This window comes from Ostrea edulis, chromosome 1 (genome assembly GCF_947568905.1).
Source record: "Ostrea edulis chromosome 1, xbOstEdul1.1, whole genome shotgun sequence".
NCBI classification, from domain to species: domain Eukaryota; kingdom Metazoa; phylum Mollusca; class Bivalvia; order Ostreida; family Ostreidae; genus Ostrea; species Ostrea edulis.
In genome coordinates, this window is record NC_079164.1 from 77,288,963 (window position 1) to 77,315,614 (window position 26,652).

General features: G+C 35.2%; 3 protein-coding genes across 6 annotated transcripts in view; 2 read left to right on the top strand and 1 right to left on the bottom strand.

Moving 5' to 3' along the window:
* Positions 1-5,049: 5,049 nt before the first annotated feature.
* Positions 5,050-12,937, bottom strand: LOC125680521 (small nuclear ribonucleoprotein-associated protein B-like). 2 transcript variants are annotated; one of them, XM_048920189.2, is made up of 5 exons: positions 12,781-12,937; positions 11,160-11,423; positions 8,761-8,923; positions 6,712-6,780; positions 5,050-5,248 (listed from the first exon to the last, which is right to left on the bottom strand). In XM_048920189.2, the coding sequence occupies exons 1-5, from the start codon at positions 12,781-12,783 to the stop codon at positions 5,220-5,222; spliced, it is 528 nt and encodes a 175-aa protein (XP_048776146.1). In that variant the 5' UTR covers positions 12,784-12,937; the 3' UTR covers positions 5,050-5,219. The 2 variants fall into 2 exon arrangements, with proteins under 2 accessions (XP_048776146.1, XP_056017197.1); XM_056161222.1 differs by having other exon boundaries at positions 5,050-6,780.
* Positions 12,938-14,273: 1,336 nt separating this feature from the next.
* Positions 14,274-16,491, top strand: LOC125680528 (secretory immunoglobulin A-binding protein EsiB-like). Its single transcript, XM_048920201.2, has 5 exons — positions 14,274-14,448; positions 14,999-15,140; positions 15,468-15,513; positions 15,617-15,703; positions 15,824-16,491. Exons 1-5 carry the CDS (start codon positions 14,302-14,304, stop codon positions 15,921-15,923), a joined length of 522 nt encoding a protein of 173 aa, XP_048776158.2. The 5' UTR covers positions 14,274-14,301; the 3' UTR covers positions 15,924-16,491.
* Positions 16,492-22,025: 5,534 nt separating this feature from the next.
* The window catches only part of LOC125680538 (dynein light chain roadblock-type 2), a 5,372-nt gene continuing 745 nt past the window's right edge, over positions 22,026-26,652 (top strand). The window contains exons 1-4 of one of the 3 annotated variants that reach the window (XM_048920223.2): positions 22,026-22,180; positions 22,779-22,854; positions 23,430-23,597; positions 24,680-24,767. In XM_048920223.2, the coding sequence (XP_048776180.1) occupies positions 22,178-22,180; positions 22,779-22,854; positions 23,430-23,597; positions 24,680-24,726 (294 nt within the window). In that variant the 5' untranslated portion in view covers positions 22,026-22,177 and the 3' untranslated portion in view covers positions 24,727-24,767. The remainder of the gene's footprint in view (positions 22,181-22,778; positions 22,855-23,429; positions 23,598-24,679; positions 24,768-26,652) is intronic. The other 2 variants (XM_048920214.2, XM_048920230.2) reach the window with 2 other exon arrangements.

The following is a 26,652-nucleotide window of genomic DNA, read 5'->3' on the forward strand; positions in this document are numbered from 1 at the left end:
ATCGGGCCCGTATTCTCTATAAGAGATTAAACTGACAAGAAAATTTTTCTATGAATATCAAAGAAATTGCATAGAATATAGAGAGATTTATGAACAATATCGTATGCTTCGTGCTGCTTATTCCGTTATACCATTTCTCTTTGAATTCATTTGTTTCTCTTTCATATACATGTCTACATGTATATCAACATTTTAACAAAACATGTGCCCTAATTATCATAGATATTATTTACGAAATTAAAATATCACCATCATGCTATTATAGCATCTAACATCAAGACGTTGCAGGCAACGCTCCACAGTAAAATGACCAATTTTCTCGTAGAGCGTTGCAAATAACAGGAGTATATATAGGTTGACGATTCTTATTTCCTCTGTTAGGAATCAATATAAAATGTACATAAAGGGGAAGTTTCCCTGGGAAGAGGGTTTTCTTGGGGGGTACCATATCAGAGAAAACGGGGATTGGTTTCTTGGGGGTGGGGGGGGGGTGTCAATCCCTTCTCTATATCTCACGCGTTGCATGCAACGCTCCAAAGTAAAACCACCGATTTATGAAAAGCAACGCGTGAGTTATAGAGAAAGGCTTTATTCCGTGTAATAAACTTATTTAGCTTGATTCCCCCTAAAAGAAACCAAGCCCCATTTTCTCTGATATGGTACCCCCCACGAAAACCCTCTTCCCGGGGAAACTTCCCCTTTATGTACATTTTAGTTTGATTCTTAAACGAGGAAATAACAATCGTCAACCTATATATCCTCCTGTTATTTGCAACGCTCTACGCGAAAATCGGGGATTTTACCGTGGCGCGTTGCATGCAACACGCTAGTTTAGAGATGGGCCTTATTCCGTCTAATAAACTTATTTAGCTTGATCCCCCCAAAAGAAACCAAGCCCCATTTTCTCTGATATGGTACCCCCAAGAAAACCCTCTGCCCGGGGAAACTTCCCCTTTATGTACATTTTAGATTGATTCCTAACCGAGAAAATAAGAATCGTCAACTTATATATGTATACAGTATATACTCCTGTTATTTGCAACGCTCTAGGAGAAAATCGGGGATTTTACTGTGGAGCGTTGTCTGCAACGTCTTGATGTTACATGTAGATGCTATAATAGCATGATGGTGATATTTTAATTTCGTAAATGATATTGATAATAATTAGGGCACATGTTTTGTTAAAATGTTGATATAGACATGTACATATGAAAGAGAAACAAATGAATTCAAAGAGAAATGGTATAACGGAATAAGCCGCATGAAGCATACGATATTGTTCATAAATCTCTCTATATTTTATGCAATTTCCTTGATATTCATAGAAAAATTTTCTTGTCAGTTTAATCTTTTATATAGAGTCTGCCAACCCGATGTATATTTTGGTATCGTAATGTACTCGGGATTTTAGTACCCCCAAAACGTATACGCAACGCGTTGCAGATGACAGTATATAGCCTTTTTCTCTCACCCGAATCATCTTATTCCATTCTAATATAATTAAAAAGAAATGTGAATGATATTTTTCGACTTTGAAATTACTGCATGTTGCATTTTTGTCCAAGAAGCCAAAATTCAGGGGACATAATATTAAGATTATAATCGTTTTAAATTTGGAAATAAATGCAGATAAATACATGAAATCGTTATTTTTAAAAAGAAAATGACCTGTAGGAGTCATTTGGACTTTTCATTTTTTCAAAAAATTTGAACAAAATGACCTTCACTATCCCTAAGTATAAAAAACAAATTCAAAAGCGCCAACACCCTGTGATAGAGTCACGCCACAAAACAGGTACAATGTATGGTCGGTCGCGTATCTAGTTCACACAAGTACCGCTCAGCGGTTGATCCACGAATCACGTAAGCCGGGTTTTAATGCCGGGTGAGTCGGAGTTACCTGAACTGTAATTCCGTTGCTCGTTTCCAAACTAAACCAGGCTTACCTTATCCCAAACTTTCCACTGTACAAACCGAAGGATGTCCTAGAATTGCAAGTCTCCAAATTTTACTGCATTGGAAAACTTCCGTTTTATTGGAACTAATTGATTCCAGGAAGGATATCACGAGAAAAGACAAAACGTTGGCAAAATGGATTTTAAAAATTCCATTTATTTATCTACGGTCAAATGTCGAACAAATTTATATAATTAGAATCTCAAAAATTCGACTGTCGTGAGTACTGCCGGACCACCGTACCACAACATGTGTTAGTTTGAGTTCATAGCCACAGATTGCCTGTACATCAGTGAGAAAAATAACCTTTCCTATTGCGAACCAGTTCAGCATTATCCCCTCCTAGAGAAATAATGGGGATGTGGGTACAATCTTTCAGTCCTACAACACCAGGTATGTTACTTTGTTGCATAAGCGCTCTTTGGACATCTAAAACTCCAGCAGGAAATTTTATACGATTATTGTCTAAAGGAGCTAGGTATTGCACGCGAAATTTTTTAAATGATTCTCGACACAGTATATTTGTGTACCGTAAACAAACCCTCATTTACAGATAACAGGTTTTCGATTGCATAATATCTCAAAGAATTAAAAGTTGATTCAATGGCGAGACCGATGAATTGTACAGAATCCCATCGTCCAAATCATCATCAATATAGTCTAGAATAGACAAAAAAGCCTTTGTTAAGTCGAAATATTCTGAGCTGTTCTCACCTCAGCCTTACCTGCAACGCGTAAATCTGGATTCAAACCAGGTATCATTGATCGGAGGTTTAAGAACAGTGATCAATCTTATACAAAATTAAGAGATTGGCAAACACGGACCCCTGGATATACCAGAGGTGAGATCAGGTGTCTAGGAGGAGTAAGCAAACCCTGTCGACTGGTCACATCCGCCGTGAGCACTATGTTTTGATCAGGTAAACGGAGTAATCCGTAGTCAAAATCAGTGTGTAAAGAACGGCCTAACAATTAGTGAAACACATCGGACAGCATTTGACCCAATGGCAGGTTATATTGGCAAACTAGATCATTATAACGACCACAAACGTTGCGAGATGCTGATTTTAAACGAGACTGTTGAAACCCATGTAACATCAGCTTGTTTGTCAGTAGCCTTCTTAGATTTAAATACTGATCATACGCAGAACAAGCTCCTGCGTATCGTATCAGTTGACGTGTTCAGGTCTACTTTTCATTTCTAAAATTCAATTTGACAAAATCCTAGAGGAAAAAAACTCAACATTTTTTGGTATGTCGACCCAAAGACAAGGTATGATTTTCGGTATTGTGGGGCGTTTTTTTGTTTTTTGCTGGTATAAGTTTTGGTCGTATTGTATTTCTGTAGTTGTAAGTGTGGGCATTTAAGATATATTTAGAAAGCTGATTTGGCCAGTAAGAAAGAGACTTGAACAAGTGAAACAAGCGTGGACCACATTTGCAGTTCGACATGCATTCTCTTTATGGTGAATTCCAGAAGTAGTCTGGAAAAGGTAACCGAGTGAAATACGGTGTGTGGTTGTTTGTGTTTGCCCCAGTCAGTAAGCTAGATGTTTGTTGTTTACTATTGTATATATATTTTTTCAATATAGTATATTGTTGGGTTTTTTTTATTGTTAAGTATTCAGATGTTTTATCTTAGTGCATAAGGCATAAAATATACCAGGGACGAAGGTTTGGAAATCGAGGCGGTGTTCGGCTGGTTTACGTCCAAGACCGGAGTACGTGGTAACACAACGGTGAAAATAAATGTGACATTCCACGGAATCAGAGGCAAGTTGATGCTATAGTTCCCATCTGACTAGTGGTTGCGAGTCCGGAACCGGAAACGATGGATGAACAGTATGAGGAAATCATGCAAAATTTAGAATTTTGTCCAATGTTTAGCTTTGATAGAATTGAAAAATCTTGCCACCTCATTTGTGCACACATCTCCATGAAATCAATGTAAATCCATCAGAATGGTAATATCTAAATCTGTGATTTGCATTGGGACTATTTTGCACACTTCTCTGGCAGATTATCTCCTCGGTCTTAAAACATTTTGAAAAATTAAGATTTTAGGTGTTTTTAAACATAATTTTCATTAATATTAATTAAACACTAGTCCTTAGTGTTCATCGTTATTTAACCAATGTCCTGGCAACCTTTTCCTTTTATTTTGGTCGGCCGATAATTTGGGGTGGAGCAGTACACACGATGATCGAAGCACATCGGGATACCAACAGCAAACAGTTGCATAAAAATTTACATTACCGATGTCACACACGTTTTCAAGTCGGTCGATCCGCTCCCGACTATCGAACATCCATGGACACACTAGTATTCATAATCGAGAGATTTTACAGAAGTCGGGTTCCTTGTGATAAGGAAGTACTACTACCGGTAATGTCAGTCAAGAAAATAGAATTTATCCATACAAGAGGTTCGTGAGCCTTATCGGTCACCCGAGTCACATGCAACTCTTCAATGGACAGCTCAAACAAATTCCCAACATTTCCAAAATATCTTTGCGTGTCCCAAGAGTTTCAGATAGCCACTCCCTGAAGCCTCAGTAACTAGTTTCATTTTTGTTGTAGTCTTCACAACCATAGAGTATTTTGTCACAAATGTACTAGATAAATTGATCATCACATTCTTTCATCCCTGTCCTCATGCCTGAACTGCATTTTCATTACAAGCCATAATGCACCATCCTCGACAATTTTGGTAGAGGTATTCTTGCATATCACGACTATACACAGATTGTCTAATTTAATGTCCCAAAGTAAAGGTTTTGAATCCATCCCCTTGGCCCAAGTGTCCCAACATATATTCCATACCAAAAGTGATGAAAAGCGGCCATGAACTTTCAGAGCACAAGTTATGTTCAAATGTTAATGCACAGCAATCGACCCACTCAATAGCTATGACTCGGGTGACCTAAAAATGTAATAAATCCAAACATCCAGTACTAAGACAAAGGTTAAAAACTGGGCTGAAAAAAAATTCAGCTAGCTGAACCTTAATATTTATATATCATTTTCATTTGTTTCTACATATCGGGACGAAGTGGAATACAAATTGCACAAAATTAATTTCACATATTATAAATTAAAAGGATTTATATGCTTTATTTACATAAAAACAACATAATGCATGATCTGAAATGATTTCTTCATGGTCAATGAAAAACTGTTCACTGGCTCACTAATGTTGATGTAGAAAGTCCTCTCACACCCTAGCACACGCATTCCATTTACACCCTCTCCCTCTCTGTCAGTTTATCGCCTTCCCATGCCAGGAGGGGGACCTGAAAAATTGCAATTATAATCATTCAATATGCATTGAATAAATGTAAAAAGTGCTTCCTTAATAAAACATTCATAATGTAAACATCCCTCTTCAAAGTCAATTCCTTCAGCTCCCAGAAATAACTCCAGAGCCCCAAGGAAGAAGTTCAAAGTCAGCCATCCTATCAATGCTCTAACGTAATTTGTGTGTAGGAAAATATTCCCATCCTCTAGAATCTCTCCTGCTTGTGCATTCAAGAGATAACAGATACATCCATATTTTTAATACCAAAGTTCTTTGACATGAACAATGTTACATTTATACCTTGAAAATACACCAGTAATGGTGACCAGAGGCTGATTTAGCCATCAGAAATAATGGTGGGCCTGGGGGTATTTCACTTAAAACCTCGATGTAATAATTTGGTGTGTGTATGTGGATAGCCCATCTAAATTGAAACATTACAGAATTACATCTGCCAAGCCTGAGGGTGATCTGCTAGCTCCGATGACTTGTAGCACACGCTGATACAGAGGAGGACAGGAAAAGCCAACTCCCTGCAGCTGTTTCTGAACAACTCAAAAAATCAATACCAACCCATTTGACATAAGTAGTTTAGGTGCACATGACCCTATCACTGAAATTTGTGAAATGATGAAGACTTCGTGAATATCTTTCATTTAAAACTTCCGAATATATATATATATATATATATATATATATATATATATATATATATATATATACACACACACACACATATGAAATCACTCATTTTTTCAATTAACATTTTCTAAGATCACAGCCTGTGATGTGTAATTATTTTTCGGCTTCTTTTCATAAACCAAAACAAAAAACCCAATGGTGTATAATTTATGTATGTATAACATCACAAACTAGATGCAGATGACACCAAACATTTCTATAACTTGATAGTGAAGAGAGATATCATTCCTATGAAAAAAAAATCTGTAGAAATTTAGGATTGGGGGAGTTATCTTTCTTGCTACAACTGATGGAATGTGCAGACATTGATTTGTCAGTCTATGATTAATGAGTCAGAATTTATCAGTGACAGACAAAGCATCCTCCAAGTCTACAAGGCATGTAGATGTCAATAAAACATAGACAAGCAGCAACCTCGATTTCCAATTGTCGAGTGTGACATGAACACCTAATTCAGAGATCTTTTTTTCTTCGATCTTTAATTTGATTCTACCTAAATATCAAAACGGATCATGCTGAAGCAGACTAGTGTAAGAATATATGATTAAAGAGAACTCAGAAAACAGATTTGTTTTGGGTGGATGGGGGTCTAATTTTGTCCATATGTCGAGTATTGAATTTCAATAAATTCTTTGACAGCTCCAGTACAGCAGTATATGTTGAAAAAATTTCAATACTTATTTTGTAGCGATTGTGTAATGATAAATAAAATGTAAAATCTCTACAAGTTATTCCACTTCTCAAATGTCAACTTGCCTCTCATTCCTGGAGGAGGGCCACCACGCATCATACCACCTCTCATTCCACCCATCATTGGTGGGCGTCCTGCAAAAACGTTATTCAAAGTCTGTTATATATGAGATTACTAGCACAGTCTAAATTAATACAAAATCTTCTGAATTAATACTCATAAACATGTAAAATCAAGATGCAAGTTTTGTACACTACTCTCAATGTCTGATTATACCTAAATATATTAATAGATCATGCTGAAGTGGACTAGTCCGGGATTGCATTTGGCTGACCAATCACCAATTTCATGATAATAAATGGCAAGGGAAATTGTTCACCTTTACTTAGAGACACATTATTTAAGGAGGAATAATTCATTGTCATGACTGACATGAAACTTGACAATACATTTATATTCCTTTCAAATTTAATCGCCTAGCTACTAGGTAGCTCAGTATGTTGACTGCTGATGTTTAGTTCAAGTTTACACATCTTGCAGGGGTTTAACCCCCCCCCCCCCCCTTTTTAAATTTCCATAAAACTACATTTTTCAACTATGTAGCGTAAGTCTGAAATTTTTCAATTTCAAAATATTGTACGTATCCTCCACTTTCTATCATATCCAATTTCTCTGGTTCATTATTCATTGTTAAATCATGAATGGAAATAAATATATCAGCAATATTTGTCTTGATTCCATATAGACTTGATTGCCTAGCTTAGTCAGTTAGGATCCGGTATCGACTGCAGATTAGTAGAGAGCGAGTTCAGGTCCACCAGGGGTTTTAACCCCCCCCCTCCCCAATCACTTTCAACTAAAACTGCATTTTTTGACTAAATAAAATAATAAATTTGAAAGGTATAGTTTTCATTTATTCTTAAAGGGACTCGTTCACATTTTTTGAACAAAATATTTTTCATTTTTGATGTTAAATATAAAAAATATAACCCATTACCGTTAACAGCCAAAATTTTGACCTTCTGAAAGCAAGGATAAGAGCAATATTTTAGCCTAAACTCGTTATGTATACAAAGACTTGAGTCTTTTTATGTTAACAAACAACCAGGGAGATGTTAATTTTGTAGTTTAAAGCATCTTAATTTTGCACAATAATGGTTACCACCAATGTAACTTTTAGACGACACATTTCCCCCCCCCAAAATACTTGAAATGTGATAGATATAATAAACTTAGATCGATATTCATTTCTTTTGAAAACTTCATAAACAATAACACACTGCAGTCTTTGTTTACAAAACAAATAATAAATTTTCTAAATTGAGTTTCTGTGATAATGTATAACCTTAATGTTTTTGTGAGCCCTTTCAAATACATTAGACAGTAGATTTTGATCATTATAAATGAAAAACAAAATTTGACGAAAAATCATGAGTCAGTCCCTTTAAAGGGGCATAGATACAATTTGAGATGAAAATATTAAAATTTTATTTTTCCATTTTTAATGTTTAGAATGCTTCCTTGGGGTATTTCAAATGGTCAGCAAAAATTTGAAAGTTAGATGTGGAGTTTTAAGAAAGATACAGAGCTCACAATTCTTTGTTATGTAAACAAGCTTATGCCATGTGTTTGTTTACACAGGTCAAATCTACTATTAAAAGTTTCATTTAAATGAAATTTTTAAAATCACAAGTTAATTCTGAACACAATTCAACACTTTCTAGTGTTTGACACATCTCATTTTGTTTCAATCATGATATTTTCTATTAAGCAATCTATATGTAAACTAAAACCTCTGACACAGATAAGGTCCATTTCACTTTATCTGAGTAAATTTCATTACTTTAAATGAAATTTTAAAAATCTTACTTCAAAAGGTAAAGATTTTGAGAGAAGAGTAAATCTATTTATACAGAGAAGATTAAAAAGAGATGAAGAACTTTAAAATATTGAAAATTGAGACATTGAATCACAAGTAGCACAGAAAGGGTTTCAAATATGTTCACTATATCTTATTGTTTCATTTCTTTCACTTCAAAAACTTTTTTCATCCCTAAATTATCACTTTGTATGATTCCACATTTCAAAATGCATGCAGCAGTGTCTATACTGACCCCCAGGAGCCATCATTTGTTGTGAAGGTCCACCCACTCCACGAGCTGGTCCTTGTAATCCTGGACCACCAGAGCCTCCGGGTCCAGATATGCCTCGGCCAGCAGCACGGCCAATTCCTTGTCCTGGACCTGCTCCAGATAATGGCACTCTAGCAACTCCCTCCTGCAGAGCAAATATACATGAACAACTAGATAGATAATACAGGAAGCCCAAAAAAAAAGCAAAAGCAATACATGTCCGCAATGCATGTCCCCTAACGACACCCCTATCTCCCCTAACGACACCCTTATCTATTTGAGAGATGTCATTGCATGCAGACCATGAATATTTGGAGAAGTAAGTACATATTCCTATTCAATACCAATTCTTTCGTACATAGATACGGCAAATCAGATGTGGACGCCATTACAAATTGGTATTCATTAAAGGGGCAGGGCATTTGCTGTCATTTAGACATCAAAAATTGAATGCAATGAAAATTGCTCCATATTTCATAAATACAACCAGTATTTAATCATTTCAAACCCCTTTTTGGTACAGGGTCCACAGTCTATACGAAAGTTTTTTTGACCACACAGGACATTTGGTCCTGTTTAATCAATGAACAAACCCGACCGAACCAAATTTTGTCAGACCGAAAAACCTAATGTAAAAGAGCAAAACCCAAGGAAATCTTACTTATTACACTAGTAATACTATATCAGGGATCCCTCCTGTATAGTACTTTAGACAGTCCATGCGGTTTTAATCACATTCATTTACGTATTTGGATTTATGTGACATTTTTACTTATAACAAATATTCAAATGACTCCGCGTCAAACTAGTAAAGCTCAAAACCAGACACTGAGACAGACATTCCAGTCCGGTGTAAAAAATGATGCATCGGACCTGAGGCACTGCACATCGGTCAGGTCCGACATCTTTCGCATAGACTGGGTCCAGTACCATTTCAATAGGGAATTTTATGTCAAAAACTGTTATTTTGGGGGAAATACTTAGACAAAAAATAATGCATCACAAGTAGAAAAAGAAAATATAGCCATTTACACACATCTTGATTAAAGGTACATATGCTTTTATGTTGGATGTTAATAAAGCAGAGTTGTGGAAAACTGCCGGTCATGCCGGCAAAACAGATTAAAAATGCTTGCGACAGGTATAAACGCTATTGATGTCAGTCCAAATGACCGGCCTGGTTTTTGTTTTGTTTCCTGCAAGCATCGGCGCATTTTTCAGCGCAATTATCTTGTAAAACTAAAATGCGATTGCGTAATATTTTTTTCCTTAAACAATATCGAGGCTGATGAAAGCGAAACAAGCATGGCCGCGTGGCCCAATTTACAGCTGGAGCGAAACCAGGTAAAAAATGTAAACTACCAGATGAAGACAAGGTTAAATACGAAAGATCTCGACAAAGAGAATTCAAACACAATTGGACAGAGGGGTGGGAATGGTTAAAATTCGATGGTGTTAAAATGGCATGCAATATTTGCATTGACAGACTGCCGGCTGCGTACCAAATAACCGCTTACAAAATTTTATTGTCGCCTCATTAAAATACAGGTACTCTTCTACAATAGATCATGAAAATTCTGTTCTTAACCGAGGAGCTGTGGAGATTTCACAAGCATAGAAATGGAGACTGAGTAAATGTAATTATGAAGTATATCAATGTTTAATAAAGGAAATAAATGTTGTGTACATGTACTTTTTGTTTTCTTTTTTTTATTTTGTGACTTTAGATTTTGGACTGGCTTAAATTATTTCAGACTGGCTTATGTTGCCTTCTTGTCAGTCCGAATGACTGGCTATCTAAAAATGTTTTCCACAACTCTGATAAAGATATCACTATTACGGAATTCTGTAAATAAAATGAAATAAAAACATGCAAAAACTATGGTTGCATAGATATTGAAATCGAAACAGAAAGTCCATCTTTTCAAAACAAAGAAGTCAAGTGCTGATCACATGACTGCCTTATTCGCATACCATGTGTTATTTTCCCAAGGAATTCTCGGTTTTGTGCATATCTAATTACCGTTTATTGTTTAAACACATCACATAGCATAATGAATTTAGTTTGGTAGGTCCTTATTCCTATATCTACAATTGACAAAACTCAATGTCAAAACCTGCCAATATTCCATTGTTTACTTTCCGATCATGTGTGAAAACGGTGGCGCACAATGCATAACTGAAGATGAACTGAATTTTTGGACTTGTAACTGGGATACATTTTACAATTTATATATATTGGAATTATAGATACATGCTAGTTTGGTAACAACACATGCAGATAACATTTTATTATGCTTGTAAGCTGATACTTGGAATTTTTCAATGTCAATCAGAATTTGGGGAAAAAAATATCAAGCAAGCCATGGTACTACACATACCTCAGCTGGAGGTGGTCCTTCCACAGTCATAGAAACAAGGTGTTCACCCCGCAGTAACACAAGCCCTAAAACTCTCTTCTCCTCTCTCTCTCCCTGTTTGGAACTTTTGGGTTTTATTTTCCTGAACTCATCACAATCTCCAAGGATCAAGTTCATGTGTTTATCAAACGCTTTGAATGTTCCTATAAAGGTGCGGCCATCTTGCAGGGTGCATCGCATCCTGTAGTTGATGTGCTGCAACATCTTAGAGCTACGCCCCACAGTCTATACAAAAATTATTATATACATCATAAGCATATTAGGTTTATAAAAAAAAATGATGGGAAGTCTGTCCAAAAATCATATTGACTTCACAGAAACTTTGAAAAAATGAGTCCAACTTCCAAGAATTAGGTCGCCGTCGATAACCCATCATAATTTTCTCCATGCAATTTTCCTTCATTATGTTCGATTTTATGTATCCGTCATATGTTGCAGTCTAACTTAGAATTATCGTTTAAAATGAAGCCATTTGTGGTCACCCTCACAATATTTGAATGAATGTTGATTTTCCGTTTCGGCAGATCAGATTCATTTTTACCAGCTATTAGCCTCCGAGTTAAACCGAGTCAACCATATTGTGGTTGTTCAGCACTAAATGACTCAAGTTAAAAAGGTGAAACATGATTTGACAATATTACTACTTTCGCTGCAGATCTTCACCGAAAATTTAAAGTTTCAATATGGTTGACTCGTTTGAACTTGAATGCTAATAGCTGGTAAAAACGAATCTGATCTACTGAAAATGACAATCAACATTCATTCAAATATTGTGAGGGTGACCACAAATTATATTTTAAATGGTAATTCTAAGTTGGACTGCAATGGATGCATAAAATCCAACATAATGTAAGAAAATTGCATGGAGAAAATGGTGTAGGACCTAATTCTCGGAAGTTGGACTTGTTTTTACAAAGTTTATGTGAAGTCAGGTAAATGATTTATGTATTATAAAACAGAAAAATATTCTGGCTAAGTAACTGGGAAAACTTTTAATGCATTATTACGATGAATACTTAAGTTTTCAGAGTTCCAAGCGAGCAACCGAGAGTTTAAATGGTTGCTGTTAGCTCCCATAGCTCTATATACCAGTTTGCTTAGATTACCGTGTCAAAACCCTGTATATAAAACACTTGTATTTTCTTTGAATATTACAAACTTGTCTAAAACTGTTTTACCCTATCTTATTAAGATTTAAAAACATTGGTACATAACCAATAACCAGCAGTATAAACAGATGCATAATATATTAAAGGAGTCTGCAAGCCCCTGTTAAGTGAAACGGAATCGAGAGACAATGAAGCCTGAGGAAATTCGAAATGAACCATATTTTATATCTAATACGATCTACATAATGCTTGTTTCCCATCTACATAATAGTACAATTCTGCTGAAAATTCTTTATGCAATAACTACATTAAAAGACCACAATAGGATATATTCACATTGACACACACGTATGTATACAGAGTCGGCGTTCACAGAAATCTATTAATGTATATAATGGACTGGATTGACAGGGTTTTGCAATTTTCAGATCAAAGCAGTAGTACATGAGCATTCATATCATTCTATAACTTACCATCTTGAAATCTGTCTTGAAGGCAGATTACGTTAGATTTTAGGTGAGGCTAAACAAAAACAAAGAATGGCGGCTAAACGCTTGCAATTCGTATCCGCTTTAACCGCCACCTAGTGGGAGAATACGACCTAGTGGGAGAATACGCCGAGTGCACACGCACCGCAACTCCCGCCGACGGTACGTCGTTTTGGGGAGTGGGTTTTGTTTGTTTTTTCTTTCTTTATTTGTTTGTTTGTTTGTCTTTGTTTTTTTTTTTTTAGATTGTTTCTACCATTTGTGGTATATTTGAACATATGCGGGTTACATGAGCAGGGCCGTAACTGCCGATGAGGCAGACGAGGCAACTGCCTCGTCTGATTTTTTGGCAAAAAAGAAAATAAAATTATATAAATGTTATATTATAGGATATATGTTTAAAATGAAGACAAGCACCTTTGTCTTTGACACCATATTACGATTCTTTACATAGTACAAATGAAACACAAACATGATAAATTGGGATTTAAAAAGTGTCATTTTCAGTCGTAAAGTCAATCGGCGGCCCCCAATCCCCTGCCTCCCCTGATTTAGAACCCTACTTACGGCCCTGATGAGAAAGACTCGAACTATGCAGTTATGGGTGACATACCATATTTTTTATAACATTTTGTGCCATTTGTTACATTTTGTACAATATTATCAATGTACTTATATATGATACATGATGTACTTAAGTTTCACCTGAGCGCTATCATTTTGATCTCTTTCCCTGTTTATTTCACATAGATCTATGTCATATCTAATTGTGAAATTAGAAAATTGTGGTAGAAAAATGTTAAGGAATTTCTTCCACTCTCGAAGAAATAAATGACAAAATCTTTTTGATTTACATGATTGTATTAAATTACTTTTATTGGGAGAACTTACATTTTTTCATAAACCCTTAAAATCTGCGTCATTTTATTGATTTCACCCCCCAACCGCAATTCCTGGATCTGCCCCTATATTGTGTTAATAATTGTAACAATCAGTTTCTAAGGTTTAAGAGGATTCAGAAAAGTACAAGATAATCTTATGAGATTTTTGAATAATTTTTTCTTATATGTTTGTATAAAAAAGTATTATTTCATTGCCAAAACCACTGATTTTCTGCGGGAAAACAATATTTGAATGGTCTTTAATTCAATTATCTGACCTCGATCCATGTAACTTCCATTTTGTACAATATTCTGAAAGCGTGTCTATACAATATTGTAGTTATTTTTTGTCAATACACATGTTATATTGTTCTGAATACCCTTAATGGGTCCAAGACTGGAAATAAATGATATTCTATTCTATTCTATTTGAATAATGAGATTCTAGATAGTATTGTAGAAATCTATTGATTGGATCAAAATTTCTAAAATTTGAACAAAGTGTCTATCGATCCCTTCTTTTCCGTTATTTATCATTTATTGTATTGGTCAATCGATCGACAGAAGGAACTCACATAGCGCTCTAATCAAGTCTAGGCAGGCCTGGAGATCGATTTGTTTAAACATGGCGGCTTCAGATGCTGGGTTGCGACAGAGGCTGATTCCGGAATCAGAGACGACTACGGACTGGGATCCAGATCTGCCGTATGGGGGCAAAGTTTACTTAGCCAGGAAAAAAAAGCCCGACCCTACGTATGTTAAAGTTATTGAGGTGAGTACTCTGAAATACACGCACTTAATTATTAATACGTAAAACCAGTAAATTTATCAGTATCAATTATGCACGAACTATTTTTTACCGACAAACCCTACATGGCCACGTAGTTTTAAAAAATGCAGAATGTAATAATACTTTTTTGTACATATAATATGTATAAATAAGTGTTTCTGATGAGGACTCGGACCATCTCTCGGTTCTCGAATAGTCCTCAACTTCGATCAGTGATATGTGGCCTGTACATACATGTGCAAGTATAGTCAATTATACATCATATATACTGATCGGGGGGGGGGGGGGGGGGGGCTGTCCTTAAATACCTATGGTAATATCAAACTATTTTGTAAAGACTTTGACAATGATATCGTAATGTTTTTGGCAATAGTATGGTCAAAATACTAATTTATTAAGTTTTGAATAGTTTATGAGTTGTTTTAAATATTGTTGTATGCATTCTTGGACAGCCAGAAGCATGCTATGGATACAGAAAGTAAAAAGTTGTTTTTATATTTAAATTGTAAAATTCGAATTTCTTTTTATCAAGGCGGTGGTATTAATTTCCACTCTGTCCTTTGCCCTATATGCATATTACTATTTCGACCATCTCCATTTCAACGTGACGTATGGTTACGCATGGCTGGGATACCCGAGTGCAAACCATCAGATCGGGCAGAGATACCTTCACGGTATGGCTGTTGTTGTTTTTCTCCATATAGTATAATATGCGCTTACACCAAAGGAAATTATGAAATCTGAAATCATGACGTCATACATGTAGTGAAATTGTAGAGCTCTGCGCACGTGTACACACACACACACACACTCTCTCTCTCTCTCTCTCTCTCTCTCTCTCTCTCTCTCTCTCTCTCTCCTTAAAACTGCATATGCTACATTTACTACAATTATAGTGTTTACTTTTCACGAGATTTCTAAAGAGAAGGTAAATGTCATTGACTTGTTCTATATGTACATGTATATACGTACATGTATTTGTATGACCTTTTACCTTGTAGGAAAGGGGGTTGAAAAGCACATAGTGAAAGCCATGGAACATTTCAAGTAAGCTACCACTATTCAAGGCACAAACAATTGATTTACAACGCAAATTCAGTATATTCAAGGTGTATATACTGTAGTATATGAGATTCACATTTACCTACAGAAAAGCTGCTGACCAGGGCCACCCTCACGCTGCTTACAATTTGGCTATCGGTCACCTGAAGGGGTACAAGTCCGGTCTCAAACCCGGGTAAGGTTAAGCCAGTATGCACCCTCTCCCCAAATAAGTTACTTTACCATTCAAAATGTTTATACTATAAGAAGGATGATAACGCAGATGTAATTAAGTATTTGTTGTGATATATTACAGTGAAGCCCACATGCTGATTCAACATGCTGCATCTAAAGGCGTGAAGGAAGCGCATCAAGTGTTGAACGAGGTGTGCTCCAGAGGAGGCTGTAAAAACTAGTAAACTACGGAGAGCTGAGGAAAATCTTTGATCCGCTCCCAAATCATATGTATCCGATTCGGGAGCGGATGAAATATTTTATGTTAGTAAAATTGGATCGAAGTTATTAGCAATGATGCACTAGTACTAATATATACACTTTCGAGTTACTGCTGGACAAAGATCAACAACGAAACATGCTGGACCTAACGTTCACAGACTGATAACTTAAAATTGCTGCGGTTTTATTTTCCTACTTTGGCATAAAACAATGTTCGTTTCCGAGACTGACTCATATTTGTATGTGATAGAGCCACAGTCACAGGAGGCAGAACGACAGCTGTATTTACATGAACTAAATATGAAACAATAGATCCCCGCAATATATCCCAATTTTGTTCTTTCGTGGGTTTTTTTGTTTGTTTGTTTTTTGCGGCAAAAGTAACTGTTGATCTGCTGGAAACCAACATGTATATATCATTCCGTCCAAAAAGCAATAGTTTCTTCTTTTTTTCCTTTCTTTTTTATAATACATATGTACTGTTTGCATTTATAAACATATTTTGTTAAAATAAAGATACTTAGTAATTCTCACTTGTTCGTTCATCTTTCTACAAATAATATTCATGAAAGTAACTTTGGGGTTCTTGAAGACCTTTTCCCCCATAAGCACGATTAAGAGCACGGGCCGTGCTTGGAGAAAATATTCGATAAGTAGGCGTTCGAGTGTTGGGTTCTGTCGTCATGGCCAGAACAGTTTGTTTGTTGGTTTGATTTTCATTAAGGGATAAACATGTTTGTATGTATGACTCTGCGCTTCGCAGTTGCCATGTCATCGATCTGATTTCATCTTGTAAAATGAATGGACATATATTTTTAAGTTAATTATATCTAGCCTATCAGGTGATGCAATGAATTCTGGTTTCATTCGGTGAGATCCTATACCACTTGCTCAAACACTTCAACACAGTTAGGATGTATTTCGTGTAAATTAGTCTCTGTTTTTCGTTTTCTTCATTTTGTTAGAAAACAGAAAACCCCACCTAAAATTCAATTACATCAGTTAAAAGACATCATTTCAAATGTATACCATAAACTTCCGTATACAAATTTGACGTATGGCCACGGTGCTTCAGAAAAGAAACACTGTTTCACACATGTAACTACTCCTATGTGTAAATCTTGTCTGGTTAACACCGGCAATGTATCTAACTATATATCTGTTTACATGTAATTTAATATCTATATTCACCAATGTTGTGTCAATAATATGTTATTTATCAATTTTTTTTTTTACACACTACTACTGAAATTTTTGTAACATGGACAGAATTAAACGTCAGATGCGATTACTACCCCGTACCCCCTTCTCCATCCCTTCAATTTGACGAAATGCACATTCTAAAAAGTGTTCTGCACAATATCAAAGAAACTAAACCTTGTTAATTTGGGTGGATATGATATAACTTATCAAAACTCAGTGAAGAGCTTTAAAAAGAATAGGCCTATTACCGCATTGATGAGCACGCCTCCTAATTCCGGTGCAAGGACAGTAACTGCAAAAACTCTCTTCAATCTTCGCAAGCCAAGGGTTTGCGATCCGATTCGCTTCTTTACAACTTGCAGAGAAGCGGAGCGGATCGTATATACTTGGCTAGCGAAGATGCGGGTATCCACGGTTGATTACGTTTTGTTTCTCGTGGATATGAAAGGCGAAGATAACAGTGATCAATTTCATAACGATATCCGACGATGTATAACTCATTCAAAACCCTCGGAGACCTTTATCTAAAAATCGTTGCAAGACACAAATACATGTAAAATAGATGTTTTTGAAATCATTATTATCAAGACTATCAAATAATTTTCATAAAGCTCGGACGTCCACTGCGCAATATTTCATCTCCCGAAATTTAAGAGTTCCTTTAGTCTGTGTTTTAAATCTGATATCAACAGGGGATGCTTACTCCTCCTAGGCACCTGATTCCACCTCTGGTGTGTCCAGGGCTCCGTGTTTGCCCAACTATCTATTTTGTATTGCTTGTAGGAGTTATGAGATTGATCACTGTTCGTTATCTTCACCTTGCATACAATAGCATTCTCTCACCAGAGGACAATTTACGCACATATTTGCAGGGGTAGAGAATAATACAGTAGGTTTGTGCACAGACACTTGGGGCATGGATCATGATTATTCCACCACCACCCTCGATCCCTCCCCACACCTTATTTTTTCTGATCTGGGATATACTTATTTTCTCTACTTGTGTTTTGTGAATATGCATTACCTATTATCCAAAATTGTTAGTTTTCGTCTCTGTCACGTATTAGTAAAGATCACGTATAATCAGTTATTCACCTAGTATACGTAAAAAAAAAAAAAAAAAAGTCGTGGGGTGAGGTGGGGGTGGAATAATCATGATCCATGCCCAAAGTGCCTGTGGAGATACCTATATATCAGTAATTTAATAAAACAGACTTTAGGAACTCTTTAATTTCAGGAGATAAAATATGTACCATGGAATTTTAAGCCAGCATTTGAACGGAAAATTTAGTGAGAATTTTTATTATGGAATTTACATACCTAAATGGTAAGTAATGCAGCATCAATAAGTATATAAAGAGTTGATTTAATAGTCAAATAACTATTTATATGAAGCGAGTTGTAATGTCACCTAAGTGCACATTATTTTGCTAGAACCGACTGAAGTTGAATGTAAATTTCCAGACGGGAATTACGAAGGACTGCTCCGAGATTTGGGGAAGGCATCAGTCCTAATATCCAGCAGAGCCGAATCTCGATTTTGTCTCCCATTTGGCTATCTGTCCAGTGACGATCGAACCTGTCTGCATAAACACCACCCATGTCATCCAACGATGGTCATTTTTGGACCAGCAGCTTAAGGTTGTGAAAAGAGATGTGAGATTTTATTATCATTTTCATTTCAATTTATTATTATAATTTTTTAATTTTATTTATATACCTGCACTTTCTGAAGAAAGTTCGGACAGGCTTATATTGTTGTTACCCTGGTCCATCGTCCGTTTGTCACACTTTCCTCTTCCTCAAACGTACTCCTCTTTTACAACCAACTAATCTTTTGGAGTATGATTGATGGTGTCCTGTTGAAGTACAGTTAGGTTTCGGAATTTTCATCTTCACCCTGGGGGCCAAATGAAGTCGAAAAATAACATTTTCCTATAGAAAAACCTGGTTCCCAGAACTCCTCTTACACTTTGTGCAGCACTGAAAAAAATACCTAGTTAATTTAACTATGATGCCTCGTAAAGACTTGCTCATGACTAGTAAGTAATGTATTTACTAAGCAAGATAGTGATGTAACTAGAAATATGACGTCATAAGCATCGTGACCCGTGTTGCTCGCAAAAACTGCAGCAAGGTCTACTCTCAAACTTCCACCAGAGTTCGTTTGCTCACAACTCTTCCACTTAGGCATTATGGGATACCGATTTCTTAGGCCGCGTATACTGTGACGTCACTGTAGAATGACGAAAAAACATAACGTCAAACGTAAACAACTTTCAAAACAACAACGTAAACATCAAGTTCATTACTTTACACAGTAATTTGAACAGAGTTTCCCTGCTCTTTAATGATCTTTTGATAATTTTATGTTTAAGATAAAGTCCATACTTTTATACCGAGCGAAGCTCGGACGGGCCGAAGGCTCTAAAGGTAACACGTATATAAAAGAAAAAAGTCAAAATCAGCAAAAGAAAAAGAGATCATCTCTATATACGTTCACTGAAATTTTCGTGATCCATATGGGCGCCGCCATTTATTTTTTCATTACCTGTTTCAACAGTTATTCGTGTTTTATTTTGAATGCCAATAATAGAAGACTCTAACGTGCAATTCGTAATTTAAACACTCAGTTTGTTCAAAGTGAATAGTATAATTATCATTGTAAGAGGTTTTAGCAAATAAATACATATAAAACCGTAATACGACTAAATAGATGAACGAGTTCATGAGTTTCTTTAAATAAGAAGATACGATAAAATTACGGTTACTTTTTAACCATTTTGAATTTATTGGTTAATTTTGTTTGGTTTTAACTGCCCTTTTCGTTGCATACGGAATGTATTATTGTTGTTTATAATTGTTTGCTTTGAAAAAGAGAAAAAAGTCGAGGTTAAATGTGACGTCACAATGCACAGTTTACGTCGCCTTGCGGATCATGTAAAACTGTTGTCCCCATATAAACTCCTTTAATATTGAGATGTTACTGGGTGTTTAGCGCAAGGAAATTTCATTCAAAATATATATTTATAAAAGAATCATAATCTACCGTACTTAACGGAATTATGATTACCACTCGGGACACGGAGTTACGTACATGCTTCGCTCGGCCCAACGGCCACACCGTATACATATTATTAATACTCTTAATGTCAATATCTTCAAACTTTTAACTACGACCTACTTCTTTAGTGTAATTTGCCTGCGTGATAATCGCGGACTCACAATATACAAATCTGTATATTGTGCTGCGTCACATAGGAGAGGTCTATTCGTAGGTGACGTAATGAGGCCTCGACGGGTAGTTTGGGTCTACTCTGCGAGACGCCATTTTTATTGGGATGCTGGAGAGGGAACATTGACTTAAAAGGTTTGTCATTGAACTTATGACTGTTTTTTTTTTTTAATTCTTGATGTGTATTTATTAGAAATACTACACACAGCTTGATATGTTTTAATATGCAACTTAATACATTTTAACACACTGTTTTGTTTTTTGTTTATTTAGATGCTGATGACTGTTTGGCAATCCTGTGTAAAGAAAAGTTTGAGAAATCCTGATTACAGGTTCAAGAAATTTCACAGAAGATACATCCCCCATCGCAATCAAGACTGACCAGAAGATCATGTCGACTTTTAACTTCAGATTAAAGTTCTTGATGTTATCTTCTGTATTCAAATTTTTGAAGGATTAACGGGGCGATTTTACTTGTCCTATCAGTTAAATTACTAGAATGCTCTAGTAATTTTGGCAATGGAATACAGGAATGGAAAATTAGTAAATCTACTGAATGCATACTAATATTTACTACTGACTGAAGTAATGTTTTACTGCCTGATTAGTTAAATTACTAGTTAACAAATAGTAAACTTACTTTAACACCTAGTAAAACTACTTTTAAATTAGTGATTGTATGGACAGTAGTTTTACTAGTTTGCTTAGTGTATTTTACTAGTTTTTTTTTTCAGTGAGTTAACTATTTAAATCATTTTTTGGAAGATGATTGGTGGTGTCTCGTGTAGATGTGCAATATAAGGTCTCGGAATTTTCATTTTTACCCTGGTGGCCAATGGTGGATCGAAAACGATGTTTTCCTACAAAAACCTGATTCTCAGACTCCTCTTACATTTTACGCAGTAGCCAAATCATCGTTTGCAAGGTAATTATGTAATTGGTGGTATCTTATAAATAAGGTTCAGAATTTTTATTTTCACCTTAAGGGCCAATTGGGGGTTGAAAACTATATTTCTATGGAAAAACCTAGTCCCCAGAACCCATCTTCCATTTTATGCAGTAGCCAAATCATCTTTTGGAAAATGATTGGTGGTGTCCTTTAGAAGTGCAATATAAAGTTTTCGAAATTTTCCTTTTCCCGTTGGGAGGAAAACGACGAATAAAAATCTGGAGCTTAGTGCATTGTGTCATGAGCAAAAATATAATTGCTTCTCAACCACTTTAAATATATATTAACAATTAGTGGTTATTAATAGGATGACCCCAGGGCACTTGCCCAGCAGAATATACTCAATGCATCTGACAGTAGGACATGTCATATGTTAACTATTGTGGTTTCTTTGCTAATTACATTTCATATTATTTCATTTTTATATTGTTATTATTATCATTATTTTCTTTTCTTTTGATTAATTCATTTTATTATTATTTTTTATTATTATTATTATTATTTATTGATTTATGGTTTATGGTTATTTTTTTTTTTTTTAAATACGTGTATTATGTACATGTAAAAAAGATAAAATATGACAAACTGAGACTTATGAACAGGTACTATTCACCAGCTTATTCTTTGAAATATACACATTATACAACAACTACAGTTTACTTTAAAAGTATACTATGTTGACTCGCTATGGCGCAAAAAAATATTTTATTTTTCTCGAGATCGACATTCCACGTTTACAAGTGAGTCAGACCGGATGCCTGGAGTGCGCATGTTTAAAAACCGTAGCAACGACAATTTGACAAGAACCTGCTGGTCACATAAACACAATGGTAAGACGCAACAATCCTAGATTTCCTATTGAACTTTTTGCTTCTTTAACTACTAATATACATATATGTATCTCCCATAATGTAATCCATAATTTCTCTATCTATTTTATCTCGCCGACTTGTTCAAAGTTGTTACAACTTGCACTTTGTCAGCTCTCGTGTCAGACGGTCGGTAGAGTGTAGTTTTATAGCATATCTATAGAATAATACAGATATTTGTATACACTTGTATTTTTCTATATATTTTTTATCACATACTATAATTTGGGAGGAATCTATCATATTTCCAAGATTGATAGTTGGACTGAAATTATTATTGTGTAGAAATTCCAGATGAGGAAATAGTAATGTTAGATTCAAAGTTTATTATGTTATGTCTGTGCAGTTCTGAGAAAACATCAAGCGGTTATTTTTGTTTGATATGATGAATAACAAAAGTTGAGAACAAATTGGAATAAACAGGCTTGTCTTGAATAAATTACAGTAAAGCAGACTTTGCATTTAATTGTTTAGTATTTCATCTTAATCAATGGCCTTTTGCTTGCACATATTGGTATCAAATTGTTACTAATGTATACTGTATTGATGAAAATTATAGGCGGAAGTTGAGGAAACATTCAAAAGGATCCAGTCCCACAAAGGTGTAATTGGAGTGATTGTGGTAAACTCAGAAGGTATAGATTGCTTGGTGTAATTTGAGTGATATATCTGTCTCTTCTCTGCAAATAGTCTTCGAATTTCTTGGGTTGAAAGATTGAAAGAATTCACTAGTTAAATTGTTAATACTGTTATTGTTCTCTACAAATGCTTAATTTGATTCATTTCTAAATTTTCTCTGATTTTTGGTGTGGTTTTGACTAATGTTACCAGGGTTGTCACTAACGCAAGAATCTGCGTCCTAGATGCAGAAAATTCATTTTGGACACAAGTTTGTCTGATATGGTGATTCCCGTGGATGCGTCATGGACTCTGAGTAAAAATCATAATTTTGCTTAGAAGCCCTGATACTGTGTATTAATAATAACTTGTAATTTTCATGGGACTCGTCAAATTTTCATGGAACTCAAGCTGCTTATAATCCACGAGTCCGGGATTCGTCTTCAATAATTTCTAGTGACAACTCTGATGTTATTGATAATTTTAAGCATATACACTCAGATATTGAATTTGAATATTAATATTACAAATAACAATCTAAAATACAGTATAGAATTACACATTTAAAATACGTTGATGTGTGTTTCCACAGGTATTCCCATAAGAAGTACACTAGATAATTCCACAACTGTGCAGTATGCTGGTCTGATCAGTCAGCTGGCAGCCAAAGCCAGGAGCACTGTTAGAGATATTGATCCAAGCAATGACCTGACATTCCTTAGGATAAGATCAAAAAAGCATGAGATTATGGTTGCCCCAGGTCAGTAGAGTATACAGAAGTAGTGTTTTGATTTTTTGCTGCCAGGTTCTGTCAAATTGATTGCTGGCATGGTGGGTTTGGGTTGCTATGGCGTTGTGCTTCTTTTTAATAAGTAGAAGAACTTGGTAATGAGTGTGAAATAATTTGTTTTTCAAAATAAAAATGTGCACATGCATTCTTTGTATTCTGATTGATTATTTCAAAATGCATTGTCAGTTCATAACATTAATTTGAAGTGTTGCAAATTGAGCTGGTTCACTGCCAAATAACTTGCACTTAGTATTGAGAATTTCACCTTTTAAAAATTTAAGTGAATACACTTGACACTGATACTTCTGCATAATGTCCCTTTTCTATTTTCATAATAGATGTATTGATATTTGTATTTCCTGTCTTCAATAGAACGAGACATATATTTTACATTTCGGCACATAGAATTCTAGAAAGCTTTATTGAATTTGATTGCTAAAAAAAGTTAAGAATGCTTTTAATCATCCACAGTGAAGGTAAAGGAAAGAAATTAATGAAGATGGGAGTCAAAAGTAAAAAAATACATTTGAATTGGTAAAATACTAAAAATGTTAAGACTCCTAGTGTTTGGTTGGACCCCATATAGATCTCCCCCCCCCCCCCCCCCCCCCCCCCCCCCAAGAAAAATGTCAACAACAAAAAATACATATGAATTGTTAAAATATTAATTGATAGACCCCAAATATAGGTTGGAAACACCCCACCCCCATCCTCTTTCCCGGGAAAAGAATTGAATATGTGCATGTTGTTGGTGCAGCTAGATTGGTTTGCCTGGTGAAGGTCTCTGCTGTATAGTGCTCTAGTTTTCATATCATTAAATAATTAATTGCTTGAATGTATTTCAAAATGTTATTTGCACTGAATTGATCAATATGAAGGCGTTGAAAGTAAAGTTATAAAGTCCATATTGAGAACTTAGTTACAACATAGAGAGCATATTAACAAAGTTCCACTGTGGGCAAATGATCAGGTTTAAGTACCAATTTAATGCAGTATGCACTTTAAAAAAGCACACATTCAATGTATCTTTTTGTTCTCTTCTTTTCAAACAGAAAATGAATATTTGTTGATAGTAATCCAGAACCCAGATGCGGTGTAATTGAGTTATTTCCATTTGGATGTTCATCACGACTAGGTCTGGTACAAATAAAAATTGATTTAGTGTTTCACATTGTTTATACTATGGGTAAAGACAGCAACCATTCTTATTTTCTTTGCTGTTGATATAAAAGAAAAGGACACTTCTAAAAAAAAATATATAAGCTTAGAAGAATGTGCTTTTTCTAATAATCTAAAAAAAACAACAAAAAAACAACATCTTGCAGTCTTTACTCTGAGTATTTGTTGACTGTGGAGCAGGCCTGATTTCAACCATATAGCATTACACTTTAGCTTGAACTGACTAAAATATTCTGAAAGTTGTTTATAGCCACCGTAGATTGTGTCCCCCTAACCAGTAGAAGCCAGCTACGCTATGTGGAAAGTGTTATATACCCAGAGCCTGTAAAGAGTGTTGTAAAAACATAGTGTAGATATTTTATGTTTGGAATATGTCATATTCCTGGCTGCCAGTTTCTTTAAAAACTTCATGGCCATATCAATTTGGAATCCCCATTCACCCAAATAAACAATGATGCATTACCTTTGTTTGGCTTTTGCATTCACCTTGAAATCTTCATTTGTATGGCTTCACATGCATTGATATTTTCATGTCTCCCTTGCTAAGTAGAAAAGAAGTTTGTGTAAGATGTTGATCACATTTATGAATTACATTTTTAGATTTTCAAAGTCTTTTTTTTTTTTATATATATATATATATATTTTGTGTTTTGCTTTTAATCTTATTTTTCAACGATATTGTCAAATTCTTATCAAATTTGTTATTTCAAACAGGGATAGATATAAAACTTTTAAAGAAAAGCTCAAGACTTGAGGATAAATGAATAAAAGAAATCTATGCATTTTAAAATCTGCTTCTCGGTCTTCTCCTGTTAGCTTTTGTGTGATGTTTGACTCTTATTTAAGCCATTGAACTAAACCATTGTCATGGTTTAATTGTTTCGCTATTTAAGTTTTATATTAGCTACCAATAATGGAACTATATAAACTTATTTACAATGATTATGAATCAATGCTTAATGTTAACAGAATAACATTAATACCTTATAAATAACTAACACGATTTTACTTTTTACCCTGATAGTGTTAGATTCTATGAAGTAATAATCATTGGATGTGTGTTGTTTCTAGTCTCTAGAGAAGCATAGAATGCTGGTGATGATTACAAGTTGTTTCTAGTCTCAAGAGAAGCATAGAATGCTGGTGATAATTACAAGTCTCTAGAGAAGCATAGAATGCTGGTGATGATTACAAGTTGTTTCTAGTCTCTAGAGAAGCATAGAATGCTGGTGATGATTACAAGTTGTTTCTAGTCTCAAGAGAAGCATAGAATGCTGGTGGTAATTACAAGTCTCTAGAAAGTATAGAATGCTGGTGATGATTACAAGTTGTTTCTAGTCTCTAGAGAAGCATAGAATGCTGGTGATGATTACAAGTTGTTTCTAGTCTCAAGAGAAGCATAGAATGCTGGTGGTAATTACAAGTCTCTAGAAAGCATAGAATGCTGGTGATGATTACAAGTTGTTTCTAGTCTCTAGAGAAGCATAGAATGCAGGTGATGATTACAAGTTGAAGAAAATGTAGGTAACAGACTACATCAAACAATGTGATCTTGATAACTGTATGGAGACTCAGAAAATTGATATTTACACACTGGTACTGTGTTGAAATATGTTGACGACCAGAGGATCCATTAACAGAACATAGACCTCAACTAACACCTATTCATTTCAAAAGATCCATTAAAATGTAATCAATTATCTTTCACAAGGACCCAGTTACTACATAAATTTCATTAAATTCTGTTGTTGTAATGGGGGGGGGGGTATACTGCAATTAAGATAGACAATGAATGGTGAAAGCATTCATCCGACTTTGTTGTCAGATGTAATGAAGCATAAAATGA

What these genes read in the sequence shown, in the direction of transcription:
- LOC125680521 (XM_056161222.1), bottom strand. An exon ending in AAGGACCACCTCCAGCTGAG is followed by an intron (nt 8,924 to 11,159) that starts GTATGTGTAGTA and finishes TTTGCTCTGCAG; the next exon opens with GAGGGAGTTGCTAGAGTGCC. An exon ending in ACAAATGATGGCTCCTGGGG is followed by an intron (nt 6,781 to 8,760) that starts GTCAGTATAGAC and finishes ACGTTTTTGCAG; the next exon opens with GACGCCCACCAATGATGGGT.
- LOC125680528 (XM_048920201.2), top strand. Translation starts at nt 14,302, where the DNA reads ATGGCGGCTTCAGATGCTGGGTTGCGACAGAGGCTGATTCCGGAATCA. An exon ending in CGTATGTTAAAGTTATTGAG is followed by an intron (nt 14,449 to 14,998) that starts GTGAGTACTCTG and finishes CTTTTTATCAAG; the next exon opens with GCGGTGGTATTAATTTCCAC. An exon ending in AAAGCCATGGAACATTTCAA is followed by an intron (nt 15,514 to 15,616) that starts GTAAGCTACCAC and finishes ATTTACCTACAG; the next exon opens with AAAAGCTGCTGACCAGGGCC.